Below are 27,328 nucleotides of genomic sequence, written 5' to 3'. Positions count from 1 at the left end.
GACTGGTCCCCAACCGGTCATGAGGGAAAAATTAGTATTCCCCTACCTGTTGTGAGTGGTTGCTGGAGCTTGATGGCAGTTGCTGGGAAAATAATTGCTAAAGCCCCAGTCACAGAGGCTTACAGACCCTCTGGCAGCCACTTGATATTATTAACAAAACATACTTGTGATTGGTGTGGGTGCTAGCATATTGCTGTGGTTGTGCTTTAAATGGAAATGTTCTACAAACACTGGCCGGCTACTCTCCAAGCTGTAGTGAAACTATAAAAAAGTGCAACACAGTCTTGGAACACACTGGTTGCACTGCTGAGACCCAACTTTTATTTTCAAGGTCAACCACGTCCCCTCAATTGAAGTTTTCTTGTTAGCATTTAGTAAAAACTATGAGCAACGGTGGTTTTTGGTGCAGCAACCTCCAGGAACCACTGTCAGCCAGTAAGAGACTACACAGGAACCAGTGGTTGTACCCCATCCAGTATAGCGGACAACTCTTAAAGAAAGTGGACTTGACATCGCTAAGAAACTTTAATTGGAGGCTTGAACAAAAGAATAAAGTGAGTGGAATAAAAAGATTTTTAAAAAATAATTAATCAGACAAAAAGAGTTTAGAAAAAGGTCCTTATGGGGGGTGGGGGAGGGGGTCATATTTCAGGAGGGGCTGGTAACACCCCATGTCCACCCCTCTAGGTATGGCCCTGTTTGTTTAATATTGGGTAACTTTGAGAAGCTAGAAAAAACCCAAGTAAAAATTAAAGGGCTTTAATTATAACGAGGTCACTTTTAGGGTCCTTTGCATCTATTTCTGTTGCCTCCTATTTTCACCTCCTGCTGCTCCCAGGACAGCTCTAGACCGAGTTGGACCCTGTTCCCGCGGTCAGAAGCCTCCCGCCTGCTCCCAGCCCTCCTCCGCAGAGGAGGGGCCACGCACTCCAGCCAACCTCGGGAGAAAATGTCTGGAATTCCGTTTCCGCTTTAGGGAGTGGACAGCGATTTTCCCTTAGTTGTTTTTTTTTTTTTACTTTGACTTTCTAACAAACTTTGATTTCCACGTCAACTCGGACAGTTTTGAGTTAACTGTCCCGGATTTAGTTGTCGTTTCGGCCATGGCTTCTTCGCCTCAGAAGTCCCCTTCGTCTCCTAAGTCTCCGACGCCCAAATCTCCGTCTTCCAGAAAGAAAGATGACTCTTTCCTTGGGAAACTTGGTGGAACTTTGGTAAGAAGGAAAAAAGCCAAAGAAGGTAAACAGCTAACAAAGTTAACAGTCTAGCAACTCTTCTGCTCCTCTGAATGCACTGTTTTCTGAACTAAACCCTCTTACAGACACATTTTATAGTATGTGCACACAGCGTTGTACTCTATGAACAGCCTCCAAAAAAGTAAAAGTCACTACTACTACGCACTGAAGTTTCAGAGAGCCGACATATTTAGCACTTGGTTATGTTTAAGCTTAGAAGAAGTTTTTTAACTACAACGTGTGGTGTCCTGTGTGTGCTTTCATGGCCGCAGGCTGTGTGGTCTGTACCCATGTAAGGTATTGAATCCGCTACTACTGTAATAAGTGAGGAATGAGGCAAGAGGGAACACAGGCCCGCTAACCACTGTAGAGGCAGCACCCATCGTGCTTTCACAACAGCTTTTATTTTTTTAGTTTGACTTAGTTGGAAGGCAATAAGGAGACACATTGGGCGTTAAACTAGTTGTTAAAGGAGGTATACATATACAGAGACAATTTATATGTGGATTAGTCTCTTTTTTTCCCCTTCCAGAGTGCTCCCACCGGGTCAACTAATTTAATTTAGGTAATAAAGAGTTCATGTGAGGTTGGTTTTATGGATCATGCTTTTAGCAGCTTAACATTTTGTGTTGCAGCTAAGAAACATTTCACTTTAACAACAGAGAAATTTACTTTGGATCAGACATACAGGCTGCAGTTATTTCAGCATAATTACAAGCTACATACAGATGCAGATCGGTAACAAATTGGGGCCACTTGTTCAAACTCATTGTAGTTTGTGGGTGACATACACTAAATTTGATCTCAGGTGGGCAAGAACAGTAAAAACAGTTAAATAGTAACAAAAAAATTTTTTTCCAAACTATTGGATTATTGTTATATGTAATCAAACGTCCACTTACAAAACTTTTGATTTGAACTATTGAGATGTGTTAACCTCTTAACATCCAGCAGGTCATTGGCCACCTGTCTGGTGTAAATTGGAATTTACAGCCTCACGTCTGTGTCCGCCTGGTCTTTGGGTATGCAGAGGAAAGGATGATTGTTATGTAACAAACACAGATGTGTTGGCATGCATTACTCATAAAGAAAACAGACACATAGCCCGTGGAAAGGACGCGGCAGCTGAGTTCGTCACAAAGAGGTAGAATCCTGAAAACACTTAAAAAAATAATATATCCCTTTCTTTTACTGAAGGGAAATATTAATATGTCCCAAAAACGTTCACATTTGATGAATCATTTGTTTACTAAATAGACGATAAACAGGCTGAGATATGTTAATATAAAATACGGTCAGTTTCAACACTTCATCTTAGTTTTTCCACATTCAGTTAGTCGACTGTCATTACAAAGAAACAGACCAGCAGAGCTGCTTGGCATAACCAGCTTACTTTGGAAACATCTGTAGTTCAGACCTCTGGCTTGGATGAAATTATTAACTGTTGTGTTACCACTCTCATGGGCTCATTATCAATGACTTGCAGCTTAAAGCTTCCTGGTGCTGAAAGTTCAAAAATGTCAGTTTTGTCCTCCGTTTTAAAAATTCTGCATGTCCAGTGGACCCTTTGGCAACCTAGTTCATTCATTCATTCATTCATTCATTCTGGTCTGATATATTAGGCCAAGCTCTCCACTCTCCTTTCAGTATATTTCCAAAAACATGGAGAATTATTTCCAGGGAGGACTGAGTAATGCCTTACTACCATACAATATTAGCTTTATTTGTAAACCACTTTAAAAACGACCCACAAGGAACCAAAGTGCTGTACAGAAGACTAGATAAGAGACATAAGGACATAGTAGCTCAGAGAAGGAGGGTGAGGCAAGACCACTGAGGGCTTTATTAGCAAATAAATTCATTCTAAAAGGAATGGGCAGCCAATGGAGGGAGACGTGCTCATATTCACATGTGCCAATTAAAAGACCGGCAGTAGCATTTTGTACCATCTGGAGACGAGCGATGGAGGAACCACTAACGCCCATATAAAGTGCATTACATTACTCCAGCCGAGTGGTGACAACGGTGTGGATTACTGTGTCAAAGTGTTGCCTAGAAAGAATTGGCTTTTATTTTAGCCAGCTGCCCTGACGTCAAGCTAGAGGTCAGCGTCCACTTTGACCCCTAGCTTTGTGATAGTTGGCTTGATATACTGGGCCAAGGAATCCAGATCTATAGGGGTGGTGCGAGTGGTGCTGCCAAAAACCGCTTCTTCTAAAAACTGGAGAGCCATGCAAGCCCTTATGATGTCAGGACACTTTGCAAAAGTCTAACAGAGTGTGCGTCATTTGCTTGTTTTAATTTGCCTCAGTCTGTATTTATTTAAAGTGAACCTTTTTGTCATATATGCACTATTTCAGCTGTGGATGATCATATTAAACATGGGCAAAGTTCCAAATATTGAGTGTGTACAAGGAATTCAAGCTTATTTATATGGTAAGGTCCAGGAACTCAGCTCTTGTTATTACACAGAAGCACCACCCTCCTGCTGGCCAAAGTTTTGTTTGTGAGGGGCTACAGATGAAAGTTGGCTTGAAGGAAGGAGAGGTAAAACAGCTTGTTTCGAACTGTGAATCCTTTAAAGATGCTCTAGTAGAATCCTACAATGGTTTAATAGATAGCAGAGCACGTCTGGTTTCAAAACACTAAGATCAGTCAGCTTGTGAGCGATGAATGATGTCTCGGTACCATCAGCATATCTCTGGAAACATTTGTCATAAAAGCTGGTGAAGACACTGATTATTTGGTTGACCAGCAGTTATCTGTAATGCACTCGGTCTTACTCGCTTTGCTCCACATGGTCAGAGGTCAGGATCAGGTACAGAATAGCAGCTGTGGAGCTCATAGCGATTCACTCGACTTCTCATGGACACCTCTGCCCGCTTCATCTTCCTCTGTAATAGTTCTTTAACCCCGCTCTATTTTAACTACCAGGAACGTGCTTTAAATAAATGTCTTCCAAAAGGCTTCTTTTAAATGCTCATTTCAGTTTATTACCATGCCGGCTTGCACTGGAAATACAACAGGCTCCACAGATGACATTCATTGTTGAAGGCCAGGTTTTATCATGGAATGAGAAAGGTCCCCTTCAGTCGGATGATTACTTTCTGTCAGTCAGGATACTGTTGCACAGCTGAGCCCCATTTTATGTTTGCTTTGCCCATAGGACATGCATGCAATCTCATTATATCAATACGGGCTCATGTCCCCTACACACACACAGACACACACACAGAGTATATATGCACAGAGCAGTGTGTAGGACGTCTGCAGTGTGTTCTATGATTTGATGGAAAACGTGGGCTGATCGCTCTCGTACTGATCAGTGAATAAATTTAGGTCCATGTGACATTTATGGCTGTCTCTGCATGTGCCGGGGAGAGAGAGGGGCCGCCGACTGGAACGGGAGTAATGACTGGATGAGAGGAAGAAAGGGAACAGGTTGGAGGGGATGTGAAGGAAGGGAAGGAGAGCTATGTGATGTGGACGAGGTGGTATGAAAAGAGAGGAGAAGGTCAGGAGGTTTCAGAGCATTAGCGAGGGCTCTGCAGAACTGTGTACACTGAGTATGGAGCAAATACAATACATGAATCAGGGGAGGTAATTTTATATTCTCTGTGAAAAATCAAACAATTTTAATATTTATCTTGGGGTCAGTCGGTGTATTAAAGCTATTAGAGAGCTCAGCCTGTGGAGAATGAGACGCAGGGGACAGAGCTGGTCCTGCTAGCCAGGAGAGGATGCTTGTGACTGGGGGACGGAGACAGACAGACATGGGCTGTGGAGCGTTATGCCCTCCAGGTAGGACATCAGCATGCAATCTTTCCCCCATATGTAGCACTGGACAGGAGGCATGCAGCTATTTATTGTGTTACCCTTATTTAACCAAGCGGATGGATACGCATCCTCATTTTATGACAGTGGACTGAGGAGGGGGTGGAGTGGAGTGATGTGTGGTGAGAAGACTCGGGATGCCTTTTAATCCCTTTCAGTGCGCTCGTAATGTCACTAAATGAAATCTGTTGTGCAAAAAGGGGTGAGCAAAATCTTGCTCGATGCAGAATCCCAGCAGGGGAGTGAATTAATGCCATATTCAGATGAATCTACCCGCCATACTTCCTCAGCACCTAGCCAGGGTTAAACAAAGTCGCTCTACCTTAAATAGCACAAGTGGTGGTTAACAGTAATATCACATTGTGCTAATTAGTATGGTGTTATTGTACCGCAGCTGTACCCCCACATGAGACACTGAAGTTTCAGCCGCTGAGGGTGGCTTTCACAGGTCTTCAGGTTATTTGTAAGTTACAAAATGTAGAGTAGACCACAGAAAGCAAAAATTATTCCCTTTTTCCATATGTGTCTTTGTTGAACTGTGATTGAAATAGAAGAATAGAGGAACTAGCCCCATTAGGGATGTTCCTGGCGACTAGTTTCTCAGTCGACTAAATAAGGAAAATAAAACTAGACTAACCGACTAATCTAAAACTAAGAATCACTCAGGTGTTAAGTTAAATTTAAGAACTGTTTAATAGGAAATGTCAAAAACAAGTAATAAAGATAATTGAAACCATTAATCACATTCTTCAATAATGAATCATGCCACTTAAATGTGCAGCGCCTCGTATCCTGCGTTATCCACGTTACACGTTATACTCCAAACAGGCAACAAAGAAGAAAAACACTTAAAACAACCTGATGTTAAATATTATATGAAGACCTGTTACTACAAAAGATGTTCACGTATTACTAAAATATTACAAAAAGAAATAATAACATATGAAAAACGAATAAACTGGGCCTACTCCTGGTAGGAGGTCGTTGGAACGCCTTATTCAGAAGGCAGACCGAACTCCTCACACTATTGCTAAGCGAGAGCCCATCTGCCTTTTGGAGAAAGCTAATTTCTGTTGCTTGTATCCGCGATCTCATTCTAATAGTGTTAGCAAAAAGACGAGGCCTAGATTAACAGATTTTTAATGTTTCTCAACAACAATGCGCCACCTGGTGGCAGAAGGCTGCGTAATGTTTAGGACACAATCATTTACTGGCATTGAGCGTTAGTTAAAATGTTAAATGATTAGATTAAACGACTAGTAAATTTGGTACCAACCAGTGATGACAGCGATGATTAGTAGCCTAGTGGCGCATGTTACTAACCCAGTATACACTTTTGTTTTGCAAAAAAAAATAATAATAATAATGTGAGAGAAACCTGGTTTGAAGGTGGGTTTGATAACCTGATTCAAAACGTGGTCATCTCTTCTAATTATCTAATTATCTAATTCTAATAAATATGTAGAACCCAAAGGCATGAGACAAGTTTTTTGGTACTGGTATCTGTTGGTATTCTTAGCAATACTGACCAATAGCGTTTGAGCAGGCTTTCAATGTATAAAGGTAAGGAGCCCATGTAAAGAGCAAAAGAGATCTTGCATTTGTGAGTCCCAAAGGCATTGCTTGTCGTAGGACTGGGAAGTAGGGCTGCACGATATTAGGAAAACCTGCGATGTGCGAAAACTGTGATCAATACTGCGATAACGATATGACTTGCGATAAAATAAATAGCAAAACAACCCCCAAAAATGAATACATAATTTCCGTTTTACTGCAACAGTTTTATTTAATGAAAGCTGCTGTATTAGCAGTGTAACAACAAAGTGCACTTTAACATTGAAACATTGCCCCCATAAAAAGATTTCTGAGGCTTGAATTCTGAAAGACATCCTTCCCGGTCTCTAGAATTAGTTTTAAATAAACATAATTATACTGCAAATTATCTCAATGCAGTTGTTCATCATTTTACCACTCACCAAGTACTTATGATGCAAGTCAAAACTGGAGAGGAAACTTTACTGTAGTGCTTGCGTAGTTTTCAGCTTGGCTCAGTTCAAACGTGACGGTCTTGCGGCATGTTTCGTACATTTGTGGAATGGCGACATGGGAAAAGTAGTTTCATGAGGGGATCTCCGGTCCACTTTATGTATCAGACTGGTGAAGCCCTCTCTGCTAACTGTATTTATAGGCATCATGTCTTTGTCAAAAAAATGTGTAATGGCCTCTGTTATTTCTTTGTAGCGCTTCGACGTTTTCTCATAAGTTGTTCCACTTGAAAAACTCTGATACAGAGACAGCTATTGGACTGCTGTGCTCTTTGTCTTAACATTAGCAACCTTTGTTTGGCTAGCCCTATCTTTCTGAAACTCTTCAAACAGTTCTCTGTGGTTGTATTGAAGATGATGGTGGAGATTAGTCGTGTTTCCTCTGGTGGTTGCCACGAGTGTTCGGCAAGTTTTGCAGAGTACCTGTGTTTGGAGAACGTCGTCTTTATCAAATCCAAAGTGTACCTCCAAACAAGCGAGGTACTATTTATTTATTTATTTATTTATTTATTTATTTTTAGGCACGAGTTCATAGTCAGTAGCGTTCTCGTCATGCGTCTCGCTCTCAGCCTTTACAACTGTGACTCGTTGCTGCAGCGTTGTTCGCTCCCCACCTGCGTAGGAAGCGGGCCTCTAATCCATTTGATTGGTTAATGCCGTGAAGGGCTCTATTCGACTGGTCAAATGTGTAAAGGGGTTTCTTTGATTGGTAAATTCTTTAAAGCACGTGTGTAAACATTTTAAGGTACCCAATTATCGCAGTTTACGTCGTCTTTTGCGATGGGCCCATCGCGCAGGCTGATATCGTGATGACAATAAATTTTCGATTTATTGTGCAGACCTACTGGGCAGTATGACCAAAAATTGTAATATCGCACTTTTATGATAACTTAAAATAAATTTGAATGAGTGTCTCTTTGTATAGGTTTACAGTGAAACATTGTTCTTCCTGGAGGATTGAAAATATAAATAAGAATAACTGCCATCATAAAAAAGAAATAAAAATCACGCAAACAAAACACTAAACAATCAACTTACTCAGGCCAATAATGGGTGGGTGCTTTAGCTGTTCCCTGGTGTAGCTGTACATCTGGGAATGACGTTCCTCTTTGTTAGCTTTTTTAAAATTAAGGCCATATTTGTAAACAATGATTAGGACATGGTACAGGAAGTACTTGCCCGGATATCCGCCGGCTATACCAAGAGCCCGGAAATATTGGCCTTTCTCCACAGAGACTTAGCGAGCAGAGTAGCTGATGGGTTTTCCAGATTACAATCAGACCTAATTGGCCTGATGACCATTCGACTTTCTGCGTCTTTGTCAGCAGATCTGCAGTGGGCAGAAAAATACAAGAAAGCACGCATACCTTGTGAGTGTACTCTTGCTGTGTACTTCAGGTTACAAAGGTTTAAATGATTTTAAATGATTCTGGCTGAGATAAAGGGCTAAAAAGCCTCTCTCGTAGTCTTACCACTGCATACATACGGGGTTGTCTGATAGATCTTGTGTATACATGCAACAGCATGCCCCCCTCAGCAATGCAGCTATTTGTTATCTATTAAAACAGGCCGGTGTATGCCTGCTATAACTTCATGTTAAATCATTGTAGATGAGCAAACTGAGAACATTTTTCAGTTTGGGGGTATTTTCTTTTGTGTTACCTTGTAAATCAAGCAGCAGATATTAGCTGGACTGCATTCAAATTAAGTAACTTCAAGCTTACTTATAGGTTATCCCATCCCGAGTCTCTAGGACTGGAAAAAAGTTCACCAGCCTTGGTGACTAGCTCGTTGTCACCTGATTTCCAACCACTTTTATCTACAAAATATAGTTGCAAAGGTTGCAAAAAGAGTCTGTGGGTAACATTGATGTGTTTATGGGATCAGTCGTTTGTTTGGGGTCATACTGAAAAGAAAATTGGGGTCATTTTGACTTCTGGTCATTATAAGATTCAAGATATGCTCGCTGGCAAACGACTTGTCAATCTTGAATACTTTCTTGAGGGGAATTAGGTGGAGGGTATTACCACTTGCATCACTGACTGTACCTTCTCATTGAAGCTTGACGTTTTTCCACAACACTCACACGTTGTCCCAGGGGAAACAAAAGTGGGTAAATTGGTGGTAATTTACGGATTGAAAAGGGTGAGGTGTGTGTTGCTCTGTAGGAATATTCTCATACACCTCTGTGTGATGTGATGTCTGCTCATGGAGACACAGTGTACATCCAGGCACTTGTGGATGGTGTTGATTAAGAGGATGTTTTTCCAGTGAAGGCAGAGTAATGCACGGGATGTTCACTCCACTGCGTGCACACACACACACACATACAGATCAGCAGCGATCAAACCTCCTCAGGTATCTGACATGCTGTGAAGGAGGGCATGCTGGGCTGCTTTAAAGCCCACTGAGAAGCAGGAAGCAGCACTGCTCTGTGTTTGGTTGACGTCAAGTGGCTCCCAACACTTATTCGTGGAATCGGGGGGACGTCCGAACTACTGCTGAACACCTCAAATGATTATAATTCTGGTCTTTGTCTTAGCTGGTGTGCCTTGCATGTAGAGTTATCAGATTGATTGGCATTTCAAAGATGTGTCACACAGCTTTTTACTGTTTATTTTTTGAAGTAAAGCTGGTTTCATTTCTTCTCCTGGTGCTTTTGATAACACTGGCCAACAAGCCAGTGCTGCTGGGATTCTTTCACCTCTAATAAATTTCACTTGGTGACTATTTTCGTCTAGCACGTCCTGGTTTTTTTAGTTATGGTGTTCCAAGTATTGGACAGCTAGTGTGACTGGACAGAAAAGAGGTCACGTTTCAGCATTTAAGAAAAAAGTGGAGCTAAAATTAAGGAAGGCGTTGATGCTTGACGATGGGTTCAAAGGAAAACTGAAGCCAACTACATCAGCAGCATTCGTGCAGGTTGTCAACAGTTTTGTTTTGGGGTTTTTTTGGGTTGGGATAACTTTCTGAAAGTGTATCAGAGTGTTACTGAAGATGCAGTTTTTGTATCCTCATGTATTGTATTCCCACTAAATCTGGATGACAGCAATGAGCATAGGGCAAGATTTCATCAAGGTATAAAAGTGAAAAACTGATATCAAAGAAAATTGAATCCGAGCACGATGAGTAAATGTTTTTGGTTCAGAACAAGCACAAAATCAGGTGCCTCAAAGATTTTTGAGCATACTGGGCTTGCTTTATTTTGAGCTAAATTGACAGACCTACACATCTTTTGCATGTCTCTGATATTGCGTTCTGGCCTGTTTTTAGAATGACATTAAAACACTTTTGGTGGGCAAGAATTGAAATTCCAGACATTTTGTTGATACATTGATATTCAAAAGTGTCAAAATGTCAGTGATTAGAAACAAAAACTTTTTTTTTTGTAGACCAGTGTGTATGTGTCTGCCTATCTGTGTCCGTGTATGTCTGTTCATGGCAGAAATGGTTAATGGAAATGATTTTTCTATTACTAAATAATTATTTGTTAAAATGAGAGTGCTCAGCTGCTTGTGAAAGTCTGAAGCACTTCTGAATTATTGGTTATTCTTCTACAATTGGCTAACATTTAAAAACCCACAAAATTTCACTCTTCTCATAGTTTAGATGTTTATTGACACATGAGATGTAAATACATGTTTTTTAAAGAACAGGCTAACAAAAATTCAGCATGTCTTATATCTTGATTGTTTATGTGATTGTTTTACTCTGATGGTGTGATTGTAACTTATTTGTTCTAGTGTCTGAGCTTCAGGAGGAGGGGATAAATGCCATCAACCTTCCTCTCAGCCCTTCACACTATGAGCTGGACCCTGAGGACACCATGCTCGGTAATCAGCTTAAATCACTCAATGTGCTGAATGTCACTTGTATTTGTTTCTTTAATCGTGTTATATTTGTTGTAATTTCTGCTGCCCTCTCGGCTGGGCCTCCTGGAAAAGAGATTTTTCCAACTCGTACCTGGATAAATGAAGGATATAATCGTATTTTTAGCTAACCCAAAGCATTTTGGGATCTACAGTTTGAGATACTTTAATGCTCCATTGCTTTGTACTGTTGTTTGGTTTATTTTGCCAACTTTTTCTCATCCAACAGAGGAGAACGAGGTGCGCACCATGGTGGACCCAAACTCCAAGAATGACCGCAAACTGCAGGAGCTCATGAAGGTTTTTCTTTTTGACCTGCCATTTAAGAATTTCTATATTGCTACATCTCCTAACAACTTAGACTAAGGGCCCGAGTAAAGCTTTGAAAATAATTTCTACGTTTTATTTGTTTTTTGTGTTTCTTTAAAGGATATATTGAGGTATATTTAAAGGTAGCTGAGCTGTATCATAAAAAAATATAACATTGTAAGCCCCCAATGAAGCACCTGTTTCTTCTTCTGCCTGCGTAGGTGTTGATCGACTGGATAAATGACGTTCTGGTGGGCGAGAGGATCATTGTTAAAGATCTGGCTGAGGATCTGTATGATGGTCAAGTTCTGCAGAAGCTGTTTGGTAACTTAACCTTCGCACATTGTTGTGGTTTGACAAAGAGTTTGCAGATGGGAGTTTGCAGATGAGAGCAGGAAGCAGGTGGGAAAAGAACCTTGAGAGGTGGAGGTATGAACTAGAGAGCTGAAGAATGAAAGTCAGTAGAAACAAGAAAGAATACATGTGTGTGAATAACAGGGAGACAGGTGAAAGGTGAACATGCAGGGAGTAAAGGTAGTGTAGGTCACTCAACCATTCAAAACAGAGGACGGTGCTCAAGAGAGGTGAAGAAGAGAGTGCAGGGAGGGTGGAGCTGGTGGAGATTTGTGACAGAAGGATGGTGACGAGATTGAAGGGGAAGGTTTACATGATGGTTGTGACTAGGGCAGGGCAATATGGTCAAAAATATTTATCACGATATACATTTGAAAATTTGCGATAACGATATAACTGACACGAGACAAAATACTGTACAACTCCACAGCTTTATTAGTGCAAAAATCCTCCACCAAATATCCACTTACGAGGACATTATTCTGCCACTGTTTGAAACAAATGTCCTCTTATGTGGATCTCATTTTTCTCAAAAACAAAAATTAGATAGAAAAAAAATCTGGTTTTTACATTCTTTAGGTCCCAATCAACCCAAATAACAAAGAAAAATTAAAAATGCATGTCATGAAAGAGTTCGGGTCTTAGGAGGTTAAACAAGCAGCTGTTTTTTTTATGTGCATTAAAGTTATATAGAAATATAAAAGTGCAAATGCAAATTCCTTGCTGGCAGTTTAACCAAAAGGCATTTCCAGTGGAAACTGGCCGACATATCCTCAGCATAACCATGTATAATATCCACAAAACTTAAAAAGAGGTTATACACACAATACGGTAATATTATGTTGAAGCACAGCACGTATCACTCCGCCAGGCTCCTGCCTACGATAGCCGTAATGCTCCTCCGATAATCCATCAAGCGGTGCGGCTTCGTAGCTTACGAAAGTCGCACTGAAACATTTGACAGATTTTCGAGCGCCGTGTACATAAAATCGTTTCGAGGTCAGTAAACACAACCAGAATTCATACATAAGGCACACGGGAATAAGGGGCACTGTCGATTTTCAGAAAATCAAAGGCTGATTTTAAGTGTGCCGTATTTTCTGAAAAACACGGTAATAACGACGGCCCACTAGCATGCTCTACCGCTAGCATGTGCTTTGGTGTGTATCTGATGGACGAAAGCTAAACCAGTTCCACACCACTCAAGTTGCAGCATTTTTACAAACCAATCCTGGTTCATCTGTTTCATTCAACGATCCGTTTTCGCCCTACTCATTCTCCGTCGCCGCCATGTTTTTTCAGCCATGTGCGTATGAAAACAAAGGCACTGCGGATGCCATATTCTATTGCGATATTTCATTATCATTGCCTGACATTATACCGGTGTTACTGTGAACGGTATGATATGGCCCAGCCCTAGTTGTGACTCCTCCTGTGATGTGTGGTTTGGAGATGGTGCCTCTAAGAAAAGGACAGGAGGCCAAACTGGAGGTGGCAGAGATGAAGATCCTTAGATTTCCACTGGGAATGACCAGAATGGACAAGATTAGTACATCAGAGGGGCAGCTCAGGTTGAGCGGTTTGAAGACAGCAGTCAAGGGTGACATGCGCAGAGGAGGGGATGGGATATACTGGACAAAGGATGTTGTAGACGATGCTGCCAGTCAGGAGAAAATAAAAGATTCTTGGATATAATGAAGATAACATGCTAGGGATAGAGTAAGATGGTGGCAGATGGTCGATCTGATAAGTAGTAGATTAGTAGTTGATAGCTGAAATTCTGAGTTTAAAATTTACTGTAAATTCTTCTTTTAGAAAAGCTTGAAGGCGAGAAACTGAACGTGGCAGAGGTGACCCAATCAGAGATCGCCCAGAAACAGAAGCTGCAGACGGTTTTAGAGCGGATCAACGAGTCTCTCAAACTCTCCACCAGAAACATCCGCTGGAATGTTGACTGTAAGAAAGTTTCATTATTTCTTTATTAATTCCTACAGTAATGTCGTCTCGCCAAAGGCAGCTTTTGGTTTTCGTGCACTTTCAGTTATTTAGCCTTGAGAATGCAGTGCAAACACTACAGTGAGATGCGCTGCATTTTGTATTTGTGCTGTGTGAAGTCCTTGCACCGCTATCTCCATGTATTAGTTTAATTTGATGAAATTGAAATTTCTTTTAAGACGGTGAGCCATCTGTCCTCCAGTCATTTGAACGACTGTTGTGAAACACAATATGCTGTTATGTAACACTTGCGATGATATGACAGGACCTAATGAATCCCTGTGGGGAAAATGATGTTTGCATCTACAAGAGGAAAACAGTCGAAGGATAGATGGCAAAAAATAAATAAAATTTAAAAAACTAAATATTTTCACACACAGCAGATACAGCATAGTAGAAATCTTTCACTCATATTCATCATCTAGTGACCCAACACTAACAAAAATAGATTGTGGCTCTTTTCTGCTTTTTCTTATCTTCTGTCATGTATATACCATTATAATAGTGAATGCTCATATCAAACAAAGTTTTAATGAGGTGAAGTGGACACCGGAGTTTGTGAATGTGATAACTTGAGAATGAGGCGACTCGACAGTTTTAAATTGATAGCATAGCTGCAATTGCTAGGAGGCTGAGGGGTAGCACTGGTCGCTGCCAGTACTTTTTTGTTTTCGATTGCAGCAACATGTCTAAAAAAACAACTAAACTAAACAGACTAAACAGGAAATCGACTGCCGTGCTTGGTATCAGCGCTAATTTAGTTCCGCATCAGTGTCCCGAGGCCGTCTTTTTCAGGAAAAGTGTTGCAAGTTTCAGCAGACAATGATAAACGGCATACTGCGTCTATTCCAATAGCATGAGTTTGCAGTAGAAGAGTCTGGCTGCAAAACATATGAAACGTAAAATATGACGAAAGATTCCCAGGATTGTCGAGTGATAGAATTTTATATCAGACAACAATGGGACAGCATTTCTCTCCCAAAAGTCCCAGGACTTGTGTCCTCCTCAGTTCATGGACATTTACAGACTGTTGTTAAAAGAAGAGGAAAAGACGTGTTACTGCCAACAAATCCAAAATGACGTGTTTCTTCAGAAGAAAGTCAAATTAAAGGGAGGTCGGCTAAAGCAGCTTGTTTCAATTAGAGGCTGAATTGACGGGCTGCAACACGACCCAATATCAGATAAATAAGGCTTATATTGAACTGTGACATACAAAGTTACTCTACTAGAATCTAATATTACGCAATTTTTTATTATTTTTTTAAAGAACAACCACACTGGTTTACACAGATTTTTTTACTATGCTATACTGCACTGTAATGTACTATATACTGTGTTATTTCACAGTATATTGTTATTTTCTGCATCACCAAACAAATGCATGCACAATACAGTTACAGTGCATCGACAGTTTGCACTCGATCCAGGGGTTTTATTTGCAGTTTAGAACAAGCTGCAAATAAAAGAACCAGCGAAAACACGCCGCTTCCATCTTCTAGCTTTGAACTGAAACTGTAACATAACCGGCTATCAACCAGGTCATGTGTTCAGGATAAGTTTGGGCTTTAACATCGACACAAATCGTTAATCTGGCTTTGTAGTACACCCCTCTGGTTGTTGTGTTTGTGACTTTCCAAACACGAGTTGCAGAGTCCTCTGTGTTGGATAAACTATGTCAAATCAGCACGTATAGCAGGAGAAAGGTGTTTCTCCTGTCTCTTCTTTACTTTTAAATTTTCATCATCAAGTATAAATGCTGGGGTTGATAGATAAGCAGATAACTAATACTGACCCATCGATCAGCCACTACCACGCATTGTCTCCACTGACAAGGTGGAGTGGTGGTTTTGTTATTCTGTGAATTATTATTTATTTATACAGAAAAACTGTATAAATCTGGCGCTTGTCATGACCCTCATTGTTTCCTTCCTGTGTGGAAAACGGTATTTGAAGGATTTGTGTCTGAATGTACTCATCTGTCCATTGGATTAATATGCTTCCTGCTGAGATGTAACCGTGTAGCCGCGCATGTTAAGAGAGCTCTCCATCTGTCCTTTGATGGCACTCTTTGATCTGACAGAGTGAGTAACAATAATTACTGTTGAGCTCCCTGCACACTGCCTTTTTACTTTCGTCATTAGCTGCAGCATATAGTACTGGAAGTTGGACGTTGACAATGAAGTGTGAATGAGCCCAGAAATAATGCCATCAACAGTCTGTTCATCAGCTAACTTCACACACGAGTGCAACAAAGAATACTTACAGATTTTTAAGGTACTTGGCAGATTGTGTTTTCCCCAAGCAGCAAGGAGAACTTGCACGGTGAGGCTCCCTAGTACTGAGATCAGACTTGGTGTTTTGAAACTAGATGTGGATCTGACTGTGAAGCTGAGGACACCGCAGGCTCATTGGCTAATAGCTAGTTGTTCGAACATGAGCATACCCTGAGTAAAACTTCTTTCTGATCCTAATAATGACAATAATTTACTGAATGAGGTTCATTTCGTATGTTCTGAAACGAGAGATTGAGCCCATAAAATGATCAGGAATAGGATTACTGAGAGCTGTGTCTTTTGCAACCAATGGAGTCGCCAATGGAGTACTTTCTAGTCTTTAGATGAACTGTGTACATTGATTGGTCCACCACAGGACGCACAGAGTCCAGGCTTTCCAGTATGCTACAAAGGAACTATAACAAATTGTAACAAGACTAAAAGAAAAATGTGAGACTGCAGCAGTAAAAATGTTTCAGGCTCTTGGGTTACCCAGTGAGTACTTAAGTACCCAGAAACCTCCGAAAGCAGTTATGTGGTATAAAATACAAAAGAAAGATTAAAAAATGATGTAATAACACACAGAGAAAATCTTTAGGATAACGAACACAACTGATTTTGTTATGTTCTTTTAAAACTGAAAAATCAGGTTTTCCTAAATGCGCCTCTTGTAGAAACTGTGTCCTTGAAAAGATATTAAGTACGAGATGTCTTCAAATATGCTAAAGAGCACAGTTAATAGCACAGAATGTAATTGATTTGGCTGTCCTTTTATTTGAGGAGCTTTCTTTTAATCAATTTTGTTTGTGCCTGCTTTCATCTCACATCCAGAGGCCGTAGAAAACCCTTCCTGATGCTGCCTATTTAGGTCCTCATGCAGCAGGGATCTAAGGTTTTATGAATGCTTTTAGCTTCCTCTCTTATTTGCCAATACCATTTGGAACAACCAAAGGCTTGCTTTAGACAGTTAATTGATCCTGATTGATTGATGTATCCAAAGGTAAATCTTTGTTTGGATGGCTAACTGCACATCTCTTGAGTGTTTCTGACTGATCACTGCAGCCATTATCACTCTGTTTTTCTGTGCTTTCTCCCTCCTCACTGAAGCTCGTATTTTGTAGCTTTTATAATATCGCTTCAAGGCAACTTTTGGCATCTTGTGTTTGTATGTACACGACCTTGCCACGTAAAACTTTTCATTCTAAATTCCTTGAACGATATTAAAAAAAAACCCATTGAAAATATGTGCCTTGTTAAAATACAAAGGCTAAAGATTGGGGAAAGAAATGGTGTAGAAAGAGCTGTGTGTCGGTGACATTAGTTGAAGAATGACGACATTATGTGACATTTGAAATTGTTGACTAAATCGGTAGCGCACAACACAAATACAAAACTCTTTTGTACTGTAAATACTAATACTTAACTCTATCAAATGCCACAAAAATAGAAGATATGACAGAGAAAGTTTGTAATAGAAATATAAAGGTGCTAATTCTGGTTCACATTTTTTTACGTGAGTGCTTGCTTCCAGGGCCACCACAGTATGATCTGTGGGATGATTTTTGATATATTTAACATTTAAATAATAATAATGTACCTATAATGATGTAAATAAAACACTAATTGTTCTCATTTTATGCTACAGCTTACAGACTTACCTCACCGTTATCAGAAACCCCCGTGTGAAGCAAAATCCTGATCTCACAGATCTGCTAGTTATTGTTTCTGACTATTATTTCTGTTTTCTTACATTAGCGGTTCATGCTAAGAGCATAGTTGCCATCTTGCACCTGCTGGTGGCGCTGTCACAACACTTCAGAGCACCGATCAGATTGCCGGATCACGTCTCGATTCAAGTAGTCGTCGTCCAGGTTGGTGAACGTTCTTTTTTTTAAATCTGCTGCTTATAAAAAAATCAGGCATGTTCTCCTTAATTCGGCACGAGCACCAGGTTTTACTGAGCAGTATTTGTGTATTATTTTAAACACTGGATAAGTCTGAATGCATGCAGCATACGGCCACATTAACAAGACACAGCGTATTGTGTCTCTCCTGCATGTTTACGAGCGAGTTAGCACTTTAAAATACGTGATTGTGTTTTCTGGGCTTTGTTCTGCACACACATCAACGAGGTTCAGACCTCGATGATGTTCAGACGAGGTCTGAACATCAATTTTTTTTTCTCCACCATTAATTGTCAGGGACACACAAAAGTCTCAGCACCGTTAATGTTTACTGAGTTTAGCTGTAAAATTTGACATCTAGTAAAGATTGAAATGTCTGTAGAAGACAATTTTTCAATAAAGGCTTTACCACAATGAAGATGGAGTCAGTGACAGGATAGATTGATGTAGAAATTAGGTTGTTGATGTTACGCTCCCTAAATCTATGGCTCAAAGGAACCCAACATGTGAGATGCTGCTGCCATTCATCAAGCTTTTAATAACAGGAACATAGTTACTCACAAAAGGACAGAAAGAAACAAAAGAACACGGGCGCTAGAACAAACAAAAGAGGAAGAAGACCATGAACCAGCCACATAATGGGCCGTCACATTCCAGCTTCTCCCTCAACCTAGTCCAGAAAAACTAAAATAAAAATAAGCAACACTGCCAGTAACTCCCACTCAGCCTGTACTTAATATACAAAGCTATAGCAGCAATAAATGAATAAAGCTGGTGCTTATGGAGATCAGGTAGGAGGAGAGAAGGACGAAGACCCGATCACATGCCCCGCCTCCTTTGGGTTTATATTCCTGGACTAATCCTTTCCACAACCAATCAACACTTGGAATAAATCATTAGAAAGAAGGAGAGATGGCATCTTATAGGGCTGTGCGATATGACCAAAATCTCATATCCTGATATAAAACATATATCGTCCCGATAACGATATAAATCACATTTAACATTTCCTGTAAATTCTGTGACTCTTGGGTAGCTGAAGTGTTTCCAGCTGCGTGTCGTGTATCTGGAGTCGAGTGTTTTAACTGATGCATGAAACTACACATTTTTAGACATAGGTTGTAACGGCCGCCGTTTTCTTTGTGAGTATTTATTACACAGCGCGCTGCGGGGAAAAGCCTGTTCTGTTTGAGTCTAAGGTTTGTTTGTTTGTTTTAGCACCTGACGGCTCTTTTTTGCTTCTCATTTGTAAATACTCTGCACACTTTTTCACGTGATTCAGTTTATTTTGAAAAGTCTCAACAGGATCTTGAGCTTTATTGTGAAAGGTTTATGTGGAAAATAAACAAGCGGGCACGCGATGGTTTTACTGTCGTTGTTGCTAACGACAACACATAAACACAGGCGCTTGTCTGTCCGTAGTGTGGTTATATTAAATATAAGAGAACTTTAAGAAATTAATATAGCCACTATGGTGACCATCAAAACAATGAAAAAATATCGCCGTAAATAGTTTATTTTGCGACACCACGAAACAAACGGTAGCGTAAAATGAAACGATAGACGTTTTTATATCGTCATCCGATATATATCGTTATATCGAACTATATAAACTCCACAAACATTGACTGACTTCCTGAGGTAACAGTTGCTGTCAGCATTTTCTCGTATATTAAAAACCTGCTGCATCAGACAGCCTGCACGATGGAGACATTTACATACGTGACTCTACAGTGGTTTTTATAGATTATTTAGTTTAAATTATCCCCAGCATTGAGGTAGCATTAGTTAGCATAATATCTGTCAATCAGTCAGTCAGTGAAACTAGCTTGCATAGCGCCTTTCATGTACACAGATGACTGACAAGCAGATTATAAGACGGAGCACAAAGTAATAAAAGAAAAAGTAACAAATAACCAATTTCGAATCAATTAAAAAGACAAAACAAAGGAAAGTAATTAAAATAAAATTAACCCTGAGGCACATCCACTGAAATTTGAGAACAATTAAAAATAAAAATAGATTAATTGGATTAAGAAACAATAAAAAAAGGTACATCATAAGATGTATATTGTAATCCTTGTGGTTTTTACATTAGGCTGACAAGTGAATGATTCCTGGTTCGATCCCAGCAGGAGACGCATATCAGTCAAACATGTAGGGCTACCTGCTGTGGTGTCACTTTGTGAACGGCTCAAAATAGGTTCTACTTGTATCAAGCTAAACAATGTATTGCACGTGAACTTACTATCCTCCCTTTATCTTTTCCAGAAAAGAGAGGGCATCCTTCAATCAAGGCAAATTCAAGAGGAAATCACAGGCAACACAGAGTAAGTATGCTCCACTGTGTGACTCAGTTTTTACACCTCACAACACATGTGCTGCACTCAGCCTGACACATGTTAGTGCTGGTGATAAAAAGGAACCAGCTCGATATGATTCTTTGCATTAAAACATTATCCACATTAATAAAAAGGAGCACACTGCCCGACTAAAGACCTCGACAGAAATCCTTTCCCGTGTTTATTTTTGGTCGATTGTCATAGTCTAGCCAGGTTAGTAACCATGGATATACTGGATGTCCGAATATAATTACAAAGAAGTAAACAAGACTGCGAATGGATGAATTTGTGTATCTTTGTCACACCGGTCCCAATGATAACAGCACTGTAGACCCAAAAACCAGAATCTGAGTAGCCTCCTGTGTTTTATGAGGGCTTTCAGAAGAAATATTGTGCACTGGTGAGCAGGCAACCATTGTATCTGAACAAGAGATGTGATGGCACCCTTAGCCGAAGAATTAGACGATTTAAATCGCACACATACACTCTGTCACACACACACACTGTTTGTCTCCCTGCGAGGCTGTCCTGCAGCCTGACAGCAGCAACGAGGGTGATAACGGCAGGCCAACACACACATTTTGTCATGGTAGATGGAGGCTGCTAATAAAACACACGCACTCACACATGCACTGAGGCTTACACACACTCACATGGTCACAGTGGATATACAGTTATTACCACACCACCAGGACCATTGCCCAGACCTGCTTGCCTTTGCCATCACAGATTACACCATAAACGTGTGTGGGAGTGCTTCTGGGGGTGTGTGTGTGTGTGTGTGTGTGTGTGTGTGTGTGTGTGTGTGTGTCTGCCATTTCTTGCTGGTCTGCCCGCTGCGATATCTCTTCCTCCGGGACACTCGTGCTGCACTTGCTCCCTACCCTCCAAAACCACCTGACCCTTTCCAACAACAGCAACGTCCTCCAAAGTGCTAACATTGTAATAACAGACAAGAGGCCCTCCATTCCCATAGAAAACCTGACCATCTTCATTCGTTGTATTAATTCCCTGCATTGTTGTCCTATTGAGATTATTGTATTGTGCTGCAGTATGTGCTCAGTGTGACCATGCCACTGATGATACCCAGGTTATTTGAATACCCAAAGTATACATGTGCCTATTGTTAATCAAATTATGAGACCGCAGCTACATTATTGTGTTGTTATGTCTGTGACATAATCCTTTTGCATTCCTCTGCGATTGAACTGGAAGCGTTTGTGTTTCGTTTTGTTTTTTCCCTCTTGTGTGGTGTAAATATTGCAAAATTGATGATGTAAAAATCAGTTTACCTGACACATTTTGTTTCCCTTTTTTCTTTCTCAGGGCCTTCTCTGGCAGACATGGTAGGTTTTCTTGAAAGAAGTGACTTATGTAACACTTTTTTCCCCAGATTTATTCACGGTGATCTATTTTTATTCTCCACAGAGCGTGATGCTTTCGACACCCTGTTTGACCACGCTCCTGATAAGCTGAGTGTTGTGAAGAAGGTACTGAGACTCTGCAGTAGCATTGTACTATGTGGGACTATGGAAGACTGAATTTTTACAAAAAAATCTAAATACAGTACTGTGCAAGTCTCGAGCCACCCCTTTACTTTTTCTGTTTTCCTGGCAAAATGGTGAAAAGGGCAGTCATTTATTTAAACATGCAAAACATAGATAGAAACACGGTAGATGAGGCAAAAACTGAGTCTGGGGAGATACGAGCTTGAAAGTGACTGCCTTTATTCTTCAACACAGTCTTAACTCTCTCAGGAAGCTTTCTAGAAATTTCTTGAGGTAGTCTTCATAGTTCTCAAGGCTTCATGAAGGACATTCGAAGCTCCTCTTTGGATGTCGGTGTCCTTTTGTTACATTCTATGTTAAGGTGATCCCACACTGCCTCTGGGCAGGCCAATCCATGATTATGTGCTTTTCTATCCAGGTAGTTTTGTTTGTTTTAACTGCATTGACAGTGTGTTTCTGACCATTGTCATGCTGAACGATGAAGATGTTGCCAATCAGATGCTTTCCAGATGGTATTGCATGGTGGTTAAGAATCTGACGGTACTTTTCTGTGTTCAAATCTGATCAGATGTGAACACCGCTGGTTGAAATGCAGCTGCAAACCGTGACACAACCATCCAGGTCATCGTGGTCAAAGGAGCTTGGAAAGAAAGGCGTCTGGACTTCTTTAAGTTGCTAGAAGACGTTTCACCTCTCATCCGAGAAGCTTCTTCAGCTCTAAGGTCAAATGGCGGAGAGTCCCAGATTTAAACCCAGTGGGAGTATCCCCCCAAAGAGGGACAAAAGGACCCCCTGATAGTCCTCTAATCACATGAGCCAAGGTGTGAAAACGGGTGTGGGTCCCAATCAGCCAGGGTTTCGGGTGAGCTCATTGTGAAATGGACTCTCCGACATTTGACCTTAGAACTGAAGAAGCTTCTCGGATGAGAGGTGAAACGTCTTCTAGCAACTTCAAGAAGTCCAGACGCTTTTGCTCCTTTGACAACAAATTCTATAGTAATATCTAAAGCTATCTTTTGCTCAGACGCTGTAAAATTAGGAAGCTTGAGGATATTTTAGTGTCAGTTGTGAAAACCTTGCGTATTGTTGCCAGTCCGTCTGGAACACCCTGCAGGGTCTTGTTGTTTCTTTGGACTATTTCCTCTTCATCTTTGAAGCACTTTTTTTGTGTGTCTGACACCTTCCTTTGTCTCTTCTCAGACACTGATCACATTTGTGAACAAACACCTGAACAAGCTCAACCTGGAGGTGTCTGAACTGGACACGCAGGTACGTCACACACCTAAATACACACAGAAACGATGTGATCGGTTTTCAGGTTGACAGATGATATTTTCAACGACAACTGTTACCCCGTTTGGATGATTAAAAGCTGTCACGCTGACACACACGCAGGCTCACTGTTTAATGATATTTGTAGGTTTTAATAGCCATTTGATGATGTCACATCTCTTTTGTTAAGTCTGTAAACACCGTGCTCAATGTCACATGTCTATAAACCAGTTCGACTCGTTTGAACAATTCTCTTACACGCCCCCGCTATTGTGCTGCTGTTTCAGTTTGCAGATGGTGTTTATCTGGTGCTGCTGATGGGGCTGCTGGAAGGATACTTTGTGCCGCTCTACAACTTTTTTCTCACACCAGAGAATTTTGACCAAAAGGTAAACAGAGGTTAAAGAAATGTCTCACCAAAAACACAGTACCTCAATATGATCACTATTTTCCAAGGACTTTACCTTTGTAGCTATAAGGCAGAGAGGTACGGGGCTTAAGCGTCAGACTAGAAGAGGTATGCATGGTTGATGCCCCCTGTAGTGCAGTGTCTAGAGATGTGCGTGCATATCTGTATGGGGTCAGTTCACACTTATTTTGTATTTGTTGCTGAATAAAAAGGCTGTCGTGACATTTGATGAGTCGTTCACCCGTAAAACAGCACAGACGTCACAGAATACACAAATGCAGCACTGTTAGCTTGTTTTTGAAGCAGGATAGTAAACTTGTTGTTGTGAGCTCCGCCGTCTAATATTTTTCTTTCAGAGATCTGTGAGAAACATGGCCGACACCAATCTTTAGTCCTGACCTATAGTTTAGGGAACACGCCTAAATCGATACTCCATTTCTGAGGAGCCTCACATACTTGGAGCCAAGACTCTCTCCTCTCAATAGCTTGATAAATGCCATCCGTTTTCCCCGGAGCCCATTCACTGCAGAGCCATCTCTCCTCTCCATTGGCCTCTGTAGTACTACGGTATTCTGAGCAGGCAATCTGCGGAGACACCACAGTAGCCTTTTGTTTGGGTTTTGGCCAGCTGCCCTTGCCAAGCTGCGAAGCAAAATGGGCATCGGGTGCTTCAATGTACACAACTGCTCGTTCGCGCACACACACACACAGACATTCCTGGCCCGGAAGAACAGGCACCAGCCCCACAGCATCTGTAATCTCCTATTGCACAGGGAAACACTGGAGTGGCTTAGGGGCTCAGCTCTTACTCGGTGTGTGTGTGTGTGTGTGTGTGTGTGTGTGTGTGTGTGTGTGTGTGTGTGTGTGTGTGTGTGTAGGCCCCAGAGGCCTGTGGGCGATACACCAGGGGTGGGCTGTGCAAAGTAGCACGAGGCATCAAGAAAGCACTCCTGCTTCTGCTCAGTGGATCTCTACTCCACGCTCTTCCTTTCTTTTTTCTATTAGATGGGCTAAGGTCACGCTTTTCACACAATAAGCCCTTGTTGGGCAAAGCTTTTAGTACTTCACAGCAGGGAGAGCATACACCGACAGACACAATGTGCGGGGAATGGAAAACCTCTTTCAACCTCTTCCCTGTGATTGGATTCCCATTTTTTTGAGTCAGACTGGCTGAGAAGTCTTTCCTCAACAGGAGAGCACATCTGCTCGTCTAAATGCACTATATGTGAAAAATCTTAACCGCCTTTAAGCAGTTTACCTGGACACAAGTCCGGTCCTACCCACATTAATATCAGCTCAGCTTCCCGGCGTCATAATTATCAGTTTTCTGGAGAAATCCCATGTCTCCACTTTGCACTGGCATACATTGCTCGGTAAATGTACAAAGGCAGCGTAAAGATGAGCTGAAGGACTTTAAAGCCGCCATTAAAGATTCTTTTGTTTCCTTTGGGGCACCTAGAAGAGTTAATAAGAACAAAATCATAGTAAACAAACAGGAAAGAAATCCAAGCAGCTATTTGAAATATATCGTTATACTTTGTTACTCATTCACCTTTGATAGCATGAAGAATGTGACTGTATCGCTTTCCCAGCATTAGGAGGGTTTTTTTGAGTGACACTGGTGTAATGTATCCACTGATAAATGAGGGAGCAGATTGTTTGTGCAGCTGCTGAAGGCTCATGATCTTACAGAACAGAGCCGTGCTGTGTTTGCCGCGTCGGCCCACAGAGGATGTTCCCTTATCAACGAGGACCTGTGTGCAGTTTGTACGATTTGTGTTTCTGCGTGTATGCGACGTGTTTCCTTCAGCAGCCTCCTCACTCTGTCTGCAGGTTCACAATGTGTCCTTCTCCTTTGAGCTGATGCAGGATGGAGGTTTGGAGAGACCAAAGCCCCGACCTGAGGGTAGGATGTTCATTCAACATATTTGTGCTTTTGAACCTTTGCTTCTTTATACACTGCTGTATGTGGTGACACACCAGGGTCCACTAGTAATCAATCATCTTTTATTAGCCAAGGATCAGATTGCTTATAATGACATACAAGCAGATAAAGATCCCTCCAGCTTAGAGTTGGGGTTACAAACCTTTGCCATGTTCCTTTGGCTTTGACCAAAATAAATAAATAAATATGAACAAGTCTTATTTTAATTTTAATTATTTAAATTGTATTTATTATGTCTTTATAATTCTTTACATTACTGAGTGTACAATGTGTAAACAAGTACATCATATCCTAAACCCGCTGCTAAATTTTTAAAATATTTTCTACAATATTTTATCATTTGTAAAGCTACTAAACTGCTATTTTTAAATTTATTTTTCAAGTAGGCCACTTTTCATTCGTTTGCACAAACCCATGACTCAAAATATCATTTACAGCTCTAAGTAGCTCCAAACATGCTAATTGATATTTTTTCCTCCACTTGACATTTGTTATGCTTTTTTATTTTGGATGACAACGGTTTATAAAAAAAGTATAAACAGTTGTCATTCATTTTTAGGTCTTATCATTTGTTTAGTACAACAAAAACACAGAATTATCATAATGAGAATACAAAGTAAAGTACCCAAAAAAATCATAAAAGCAGAAAAAGATGGTGATGGCAAGAAAGTAATAATGTTGAGACTTTTTTGAGATTAAATGTCTCGAGCTTAACTTGATCTTTTTGTCACTGAGCTTAAACCCAACGTGCACGTATGATACTTGTTTGAGATGTGGTTGTTTGGCAGGGGAGTCGCTAAAACACAGCCAAGTTAGTTCGAGCATCCCTCATAAAGGATTGTATGTGCCTCGTCTATAATCGCATATGAATCACAATAACTGAACCATACTTTCAGACCAGAATGATGAAAATCATCATCATGTCATCCAGGTATCTGTTGCTGCCCATGTGCAAAGTAGTGACTTATAAGTTTGTGGTGCCACAACATCTCCAACTGTGCCAGTGGCTTAAGCTCACTTAAACCATCATCCGTAGTGCTGCTTTTCCTTCTAATTACGCTGCTGCTGTGCAGAAAAAGGGACAGTCATACACCTCGACTGAAATCCAGCCACACTACTGCTGACTGCTTTTAAAAGGTTGAACCCTTGTTGAATATATGTACCCATGTGTAACTCTCCTTCCTTTGTCCTTCAGATATTGTGAACTGTGACCTCAAATCAACACTGCGCGTCCTCTATAACCTCTTCTCCAGGTACAGAAACGTAGACTGAGCGTGACGTGCATCAGCAGGGAACACTATATAACATGGACCACGTTCTGAAGCTTAATACCTTTTTCCTTGTATTGCTATGAAAAACTATTTTTAACTCAGTGCATGCTTCACATTTTGCTTGTTGGATAGTAAATCAAACACAAGTCTGTCTTGTTTATTTTTGAAATTTCTGACTCTACAATATGAATTGAACATTGAACTAAATAACAGCCGTTGTTGGTGTTTGACTACGACACAGAGGTAATCCTGTGAGGCGGATTTGTACGTTTTTAATTCAGAAAATAAAATGTTTAATTGTATTTATTGTACATTTTGATACACTACTTGGTTTTCCAGTTTTTTCTTTTGTTATTTCATTCATATTGCTTTTTATGAAATGTGGAAAGTGCCTTTATTTAAACATGCGAACACTGTCAGCTCTTAATACGTTGATACTGTGCTAACCAGCTACGCAGTGGTCTTAATGCTCCAGATTTCCTTTCAAAACATTTTGACCAAAGCTCTGTTTTGCTCAGCAGCTGCTCGCTTTACTGTATTTTATATTGTTAAATTTATCTTAGTATAAATTGCATATGCATTAATCACACTTTTTATAAGTTTTCACATCTTTCTATAAGACCAGTTAAATTTGACTGAATATATTAAATGTATGTTGTATTCTACTTTCAAGCCAATGTCACATCTGTGCAGACACGCTCTCTATAATGCATCTGTTTATGTTTTTAGTGCATTAAATTCAATAAATACTTCAATCCCTAAA

At 40.6% G+C, this 27,328-nt stretch overlaps 1 protein-coding gene across 1 annotated transcript; it reads left to right on the top strand.

Moving 5' to 3' along the window:
- The first annotated feature begins 925 nt into the window (after positions 1 to 925).
- parvaa (parvin, alpha a) lies at positions 926 to 27,328 on the top strand. Its single transcript, XM_085414822.1, has 13 exons — positions 926 to 1,239; positions 10,858 to 10,947; positions 11,213 to 11,283; positions 11,514 to 11,616; positions 13,462 to 13,602; positions 17,670 to 17,785; positions 20,090 to 20,148; positions 21,487 to 21,506; positions 21,589 to 21,650; positions 22,869 to 22,937; positions 23,228 to 23,329; positions 25,183 to 25,255; positions 26,490 to 27,328. The coding sequence occupies exons 1-13, from the start codon at positions 1,104 to 1,106 to the stop codon at positions 26,564 to 26,566; spliced, it is 1,119 nt and encodes a 372-aa protein (XP_085270948.1). The 5' UTR covers positions 926 to 1,103; the 3' UTR covers positions 26,567 to 27,328.

The sequence above is a fragment of the Rhamphochromis longiceps genome, linkage group LG7 (assembly GCF_057381845.1).
Source record: "Rhamphochromis longiceps isolate RC_006_pf linkage group LG7, R_longiceps_female_GT1.1, whole genome shotgun sequence".
Taxonomy (NCBI): Eukaryota; Metazoa; Chordata; class Actinopteri; order Cichliformes; family Cichlidae; genus Rhamphochromis; species Rhamphochromis longiceps.
The sequence above is the reverse complement of the archived record's forward strand: the minus strand, read 5'-3'. Positions and strand labels throughout refer to the sequence as shown.